General features: G+C 47.2%; 1 protein-coding gene across 1 annotated transcript in view; it reads left to right on the top strand.

Moving 5' to 3' along the window:
* The window catches only part of cpne4b (copine IVb), a 17150-nt gene that overhangs the window by 2343 nt on the left and 7307 nt on the right, over positions 1-7500 (top strand). The window contains exons 4-10 of the mRNA XM_065017908.1: positions 1229-1300; positions 1495-1569; positions 3458-3541; positions 3678-3767; positions 4557-4655; positions 5985-6071; positions 6464-6523. Of these exons, the coding sequence (XP_064873980.1) occupies positions 1229-1300; positions 1495-1569; positions 3458-3541; positions 3678-3767; positions 4557-4655; positions 5985-6071; positions 6464-6523 (567 nt within the window). The remainder of the gene's footprint in view (positions 1-1228; positions 1301-1494; positions 1570-3457; positions 3542-3677; positions 3768-4556; positions 4656-5984; positions 6072-6463; positions 6524-7500) is intronic.

Below are 7500 nucleotides of genomic sequence, written 5' to 3'. Positions count from 1 at the left end.
CATGAGGACAGGTGAATATACACGTGAGGACAGGTAAATACACGTGAGGACAGGTGTGTGCACGTGAGGACAGGTGAATACACGTGAGGACAGGTGAATACACGTGAGGACAAGTGGATACACGTGAGGACAGGTGAATACACGTGAGGACAGGTGAATAGATGTGAGGACAGGTGAATACACGTGAGGGCAGGTAAATGCCCGTGAGGACAGGTGAATACACGTGAGGACAGGTGAATACACGTGAGGACAGGTAAATACACGTGAGGACAGGTGAATACATGTGAGGACAGGTGAATACACGTGAGGGCAGGTAAATGCCCGTGAGGACAGGTGAATACACGTGAGGACAGGTGAATACACGTGAGGACAGGTGAATACACGTGAGGACAGGTGAATACACGTGAGGGCAGGTGAATACACGTGAGGGCAGGTGAATACACATGAGGACAGGTGAATATACACGTGAGGACAGGTAAATACACGTGAGGACAGGTGTGTGCACGTGAGGACAGGTAAATACACGTGAGGACAGGTGAATACACGTGAGAACAGGTGAATACACGTGAGGACAGGTGAATACACGTGAGGACAAGTGGATACACGTGAGGACAGGTGAATACACGTGAGGACAGGTGAATAGATGTGAGGACAGGTGAATACACGTGAGGGCAGGTAAATGCCCGTGAGGACAGGTGAATACACGTGAGGACAGGTGAATACACGTGAGGACAGGTGAATACACGTGAGGACAGGTGAATACACGTGAGGGCAGGTGAATACACGTGAGGGCAGGTGAATACACATGAGGACAGGTGAATATACACGTGAGGACAGGTAAATACACGTGAGGACAGGTGTGTGCACGTGAGGACAGGTAAATACACGTGAGGACAGGTGAATAGATGTGAGGACAAGTGGATACACGTGAGGACAGGTGAATACACGTGAGGACAGGTGAATAGATGTGAGGACAGGTAAATACACGTGAGGACAGGTGAATACATGTGAGGACAGGTGAATACACGTGAGGGCAGGTAAATGCCCGTGAGGACAGGTGAATACACGTGAGGACAGGTGAATACACGTGAAGACAGGTGAATACACGTGAGGACAGGTGTGTGCATGTTAGGACAGAAGGAAAGCGGAATCTGCTATAACCGTTTTCTACCTGTCTGTATGTCTGTCTGTCTGTCTTTCTGTGTGTGTGTGTGTGTGTGTGTTGCAGATCGTGTCCCAGAGGAAACTGTCCAAAGCGTTACTTAAACAGGGAAACACTACCAGCAAGTCCTCCATCACAGTACGAAGCTCTCACGCACACCCACACACACCCACACACACCCCCCACACACACACACACACACACACACACACACACACACACACACACACACACACACACACACACACACACACACACACGTGCGCGTGCACCCACACACACACAAACAGACGATACAAGCTCAGATGATGATGATGGTATTTCTGCTCTAGGTAACATCAGAGGAGTTATCGGGTAATGATGACTACGTAGAACTCTCCTTCAGCGCTCGCAAACTAGACGACAAGGTGACTATGTGTGTGTGTGTGTGTGTGTGTGTGTGTGTGTGTGTGTGTGTGTGTGTGTGTGTGTGTGTGTGTGTGTACATACAAAATGCACTGGGTTTAATAATTAGTACATGTCTTCAGAGATGAAAGAGTATAATACTGAGGGAAAAGCGGAAGAAAAGGGGAAGGTGGAGGAGGGGATGAGAAGAGAAAGAAGATGAGAAAAGTAGGAGGAGAGAATGTGAAGAGGAGGAGGGGAGGGGGAGAATGAGGAGATAAGGTAGAGAAGAGGAGAAGATAAGGTAGAGAAGAGGGGGAGAAGAGGAGGAGAGAAGGTGGAGACGAGGAGGAGAGGAGGGGGAGAAGAGGAGGAGAGAAGGTGGAGAAGAGGAGGAGAGGAGGGGGAGAAGAGGAGGAGAGAAGGTGGAGAAGAGGAGGAGAGGAGGGGGAGAAGAGGAGGAGAGAATGTGGAGAAGAGGAGAGGAGGTGGAGAAGAGGAGGAGAGGAGGGGGAGAAGAGGAGGAGAGAAGGTGGAGGAGAGGTGGAGAAGAGGGGGAGAAGAGGAGGAGAGGAGGGGGAGAATGAGGAGATAAGGTAGAGAAGAGGAGAAGATAAGGTGGAGAAGAGGGGAGAAGAGGAGGAGAGAAGGTGGAGACGAGGAGGAGAGGAGGGGGAGAAGAGGAGGAGAGAAGGTGGAGAAGAGGAGGAGAGGAGGGGAGAAGAGGAGGAGAGAATGTGGAGAAGAGGAAGGAGGTGGAGAAGAGGAGGAGAGGAGGGGAGAAGAGGAGGAGAGAAGGTGGAGGAGGGTGGAGAAGAGGGGGAGAAGAGGAGGAGAGAAGGTGGAGAAGAGGAGGAGAGGAGGTGGAGAAGAGGAGGAGAGGAGGGGGAAGAGGAGGAGAGGGAGGGGGAGAAGAGGAGGAGAGGAGGGGGAGAACAGGAGGTGAGAAGGTGGAGGAGAGGTGGAGAAGAGGAGGTGGAGAAGAGGAGAAGAGGAGGTGGAAAAGAGGAGAAGAGGAGGTGGAGAAGAGGAGGAGAGAAGGTGGAGGAGAGGTGGAGAAGAGGAGAGGAGGTGGAGAAGAGGAGAAGAGGAGGTGGAGAAGAGGAGAAGAGGAGGTGGAGAAGAGGAGGAGAGGGAGAAGAGGAGGAGAGGTGGAGAAGAGGAGAGAAGGTGGCAAAGAGGAGGAGAGAAGGTGGAGAAGAGGAGGAGAGGAGGGGGAGAAGAGAAGAGAAGGAGAGGAGGGGGAGAAGAGGAGATGAGAAGGTGGAGAAGAGGAGGAGAGAAGGTGGAGAAGAGGAGAGGAGATGGAGAAGAGGAGGAGAGGAGGTGGAGAAGAATAGGAGAGGAGGGGGAGAAGAGGAGGAGAAGAGAAGAGAAGGAGAGGAGGTGGAGAAGAGGAGGAGAGAAGGTGGAGAAGAGGAGAGGAGGTGGAGAAGAGGAGAGGAGGTAGCAAAGAGGAGGAGAGAAGGGGGAGAAGAGGAGGAGAGGAGGGGGAGAAGAGGAGGCGAGAAGGTGGAGAAGAGGAGAGGAGGTGGAGAAGAGGAGAAGGGGAGGGGCAGAAGAGGAGGAGAGGTGGAGAAGAGGGGGAGAAGAGGAGGAGAGGAGGAGAGGAGGAGAGGTGGAGAGAAAGTGGAGAAGAGGAGAGGAGGTGGCGAAGAGGAGGAGAGAAGGTGGAGAAGTGGAGGAGAGGAGGGGGAGAAGAGGAGGAGAAAATGAAGAGTGATTATTCCTTATTATTCCTTAGCTTCCTTAAAGACAATTATGCATGCATGACTGTAATTCGCTTTGGATAAAAATGTCTGCTAAAATGGCATATACATTTAAATTAAATAAAAAATATAAATTAGCGGAATAGACTTATCATCAAACAATAAGCTGAACATCAAACAAGATGTCTTTGTTTTTCTGTAGGATTTCTTCAGTAAATCAGATCCGTTTTTGGAAATCTTCAGAATAAATGATGATGGCAGCGGATCACTAGTTCACAGAACTGAGGTAAGTCACACACACACACACACACACACACACACACACACACACACACACACACACACACACACACACATATACACACACACACACACGGTAGGAGCGCAGATTATGATAATGACGTGTGTGTGTGTGTTGTCAGACGGTGATGAACGACCTCAGCCCGGTGTGGAAGTCATTCAAGGTCTCTCTCAACACACTATGTAGCGGAGACCATGACCGCCAACTAAAGGTAAGATCACAACTATAACCTAACCATAATGTCTTCTAACCTAACCATAATCAAACCAAATCGGTATTTTGGTGAACCACATGCATGTGATGATTATAAGTAATCTTGCCTACGACTTGAAGATTGGTGTTACCTCCCCAAAATAATGCCCAGGCTAGCTCAGCAGCGTGTGTGTGTGTGTGTGTGTGTGTGTGTGTGTGTGTGTGATGGGACTCAGATTCTAAACGTTATTGTCTTCATGAATAAACATGAGGTCATTAATTATTCACTACCCTCTTAACTCCACGTGGCTCTTGTTGGCCCTGTTAGTGGGGAACACAAACACACACACAGTTACCTGTTTATAGACTCTCTGAGTAGAACAGAGGGACTGAGTTAGGTCAGATCTGAATCGGTGATCAGTTAGCACAAACAGAAGAAAATTCTTTAAAACAGAAGAGATACTACAAATATGATGACAAATTTTGTTTCTCTGTTTGGAAATGTTTTCATGTTGCTACGGTGTGCCCCACTGAACACGATTTAGCTTCCAACCATCGCTGTCTAATGACTATTCCCAACCACAGCATGCATGCACACTCATGTAGGACCCTTTCCACAGTGTTCTCTCTCTCTCTCTCTCTCTCTCTCTCTCTCTCTCTCTCTCTCTCTCTCTCTCTGTCTCTGTCTCTGTCTCTCTCTCTCTCTCCAGCTGAGTCCTTCTTAGCATCTCCAGATTAATATTTCACGGCCCCCCACCGAAACCAGCCATCAATCATTCAGCATGGCATTTCCGTGTGTGTTTTTCAGTGCACAGTGTATGATTGGGACTCCAATGGGAAGCATGACTTCATTGGAGAGTTCCAGACCACCTATAAGGAGATACGCACAGACCTGGAAGGGAGACAGGTACACCCTAACCCAAACCTTACTCTAACCCAACCCTAAAACCTAACCCTAACCCAAACCTTACTCTAACCCAACCCTAAAACTTAACCTAACCCTAACCCAATCGTAAAACCTAACCCTAACCCAAACCTTACTCTAACCCAACCCTAAAACCTAACCCTAACCCAAACCTTACTCTAACCCAACCCTAAAACCTAACCCTAACCCAATCGTAAAACCTAACCCTAACCTAACCCAATCGTAAAACCTAACCCTAACCTAACCCAACCCTAAAACCTAACCTAACCCAACCCTAAAACCTAACCCAACCCTAAAACCTAACCCAACCCTAAAACCTAACCCAATCCTAAAACATAACCCAACCCTGATCCAACCCTAAAACCTAACCCAACCCCAACTCTAACTCAAACCTTACTCTAACCCAACCCTAACCCAATCATAAAACCCAACCCTAAAACCTAACCTAACCCAACCCTAAAACCTAACCCAACCCTAACCAAAATCTAAAACCTAACCCAATCCTAAAACCTAACCCAACCCTAAAACCTAACCTAACCTAACCCAACCCTAAAACCTAACCCAACCCTAACCCAATCCTAAAACCTAACCCAACCCTAAAACCTAACCCAACCCTAACCAAAATCTAAAACCTAACCCAACCCTAAAACCTAACCCAACCCTAAAACCTAACCCAAACCTAACCCAACCCTAAAACCTAACCCAACCCTAAAACCTAACCCAACCCTAAAACCTAACCCAATCCTAAAACATAACCCAACCCTGATCCAACCCTAAAACCTAACCCAACCCTAACTCTAACTCAAACCTTACTCTAACCCAACCCTAACCCAATCATAAAACCCAACCCTAAAACCTAACCTAACCCAACCCTAAAACCTAACCCAACCCTAACCAAAATCTAAAACCTAACCCAATCCTAAAACCTAACCCAACCCTAAAACCTAACCTAACCCAACCCTAAAACCTAACCCAACCCTAACCCAATCCTAAAACCTAACCCAACCCTAAAACCTAACCCAACCCTAACCAAAATCTAAAACCTAACCCAATCCTAAAACCTAACCCAACCCTAAAACCTAACCCAAACCTAACCCATCCCTAAAACCTAACCCAACCCTAACCCAATCTTAAAACCTAACCCAACCCAACCCTAACTTTAACCCTAAACCTAACCCAACCTTAACCCAACCTAAACTTAACCTGATCCTTAATGAGAAAATGCTATGGCTAAAAATGAATGATTTACTTTAATATGTAAAAAAAAAGAAGAATACTTGCATTTGCATGTGGGTGTGTGTGTGCGTGTAGATGCAATGGGACTGTATAAACCCTAAGTACCAGGTGAAGAAGAAACACTACAGAAACTCTGGTGTCGTCGTCCTCAACCACTGTAAGGTAACACTCCTCCTTCCTATCACTCTCTCTGTATCCATATGGTTTAGAATCCTATTGAAATAGCATTGAAACACTTATAAAACTGTTATGAATGCCCTTGTACAGTAAGCAAATTGTTACTCTGCTATTTAATAGCGGTATACTCGTGTTATTTCTACATGCACTTTATAGATGTATTCACACACATACACATGCACACACACTCATGCTCACACTCACACATGCACACACACACACACACACACACACACACACACACACACACACACACACACACACACACACACACACACAACAAACTAACACAGACACACACACACACACAAACTAACACAAACTAATACACACACTCAGGGAGAGGCTTCCTTTAACTGTGTTCTTTCTAATGGCAGATCATCAAGATGTATTCTTTCCTGGATTACATCATGGGAGGCTGTCAGATCCAGTTCACAGTAAGTGTGTGTGTATGATGGTTATCTGGGGGTGTGTGTGTGTGTGTATGATGGTTATCTGATGTGTGTGTGTATGATGGTTATCTGGGGTGTGTGTGTGTGTGTGTGTGTGTGTGTGTGTGTGTGTGTGTATGATGGTTATCTGGGGTGTGTGTGTCTGTGTATGATGGTTATCTGGTGTGTGTGTGTGTGTGTGTGTGTGTGTGTGTGTGTGTGTGTGTGTGTGTGTGTGTGTGTGTGTGTGTGTGATGGTTACCTGAGGTGTGTGTGTGTGGCCATGTAGGTGTGTGTGTGGTTGTGTGTGCATGATGGTTATCTGGGGTGTGTGTGTGCATGATGGTTATCTGGGGTGTGTGTGTATGATGGTTATCTGGGGTGTGTGTGTGTGTGTGTGTGTGTGTGTGTGTGTGTGTGTGTGTGTGTGTGTGTGTGTGTGTGTGTGTGTGTGTGTGTGATGGTTATCTGGGGTGTGTGTGTGTGTGTGTGGCCATGTAGGTGTGTGTGTGGTTGTGTGTGCATGATGGTTATCTGGGGTGTGTGTGTGCATGATGGTTATCTGGGGTGTGTGTGTGCATGATGGTTATCTGGGGTGTGTGTGTGTGGTTGTGCGTCCATGATGGTAACCATCATGCACACACACAAGCTGGGATCTTTTAATGTTGACTGTACTATACTGACTCTGTTTTACAAATCTTTAATTGAGAGTAGTTTAACTTTTTGTATTTTTTGTTGGTTTGGCAATGCCACTGTCAACCAGAGAAATATGCTGAGAAGGATTATCACCACAGCAAGCAAGGTACTTGGAGTCAAACAGACAGGCCTGGATGAGATCTTTAAGGTCAGGGCCCTCTGCAAGGTACTAGGAGTCAAACAGACAGGCCTGGATGAGATCTTTAAGGTCGGGGCCCTCTGCAATGTATTAGGAGTCAAACAGACAGGCCTGGATGAGCTCTTTAAGGTCAAGGCCCTCCCCAAGG

The sequence above is a fragment of the Oncorhynchus nerka genome, linkage group LG4, assembly GCF_034236695.1.
Source record: "Oncorhynchus nerka isolate Pitt River linkage group LG4, Oner_Uvic_2.0, whole genome shotgun sequence".
In the NCBI taxonomy this organism is placed as follows: Eukaryota; Metazoa; Chordata; class Actinopteri; order Salmoniformes; family Salmonidae; genus Oncorhynchus; species Oncorhynchus nerka.
This window is presented reverse-complemented; position numbering and strand designations above follow the sequence as displayed.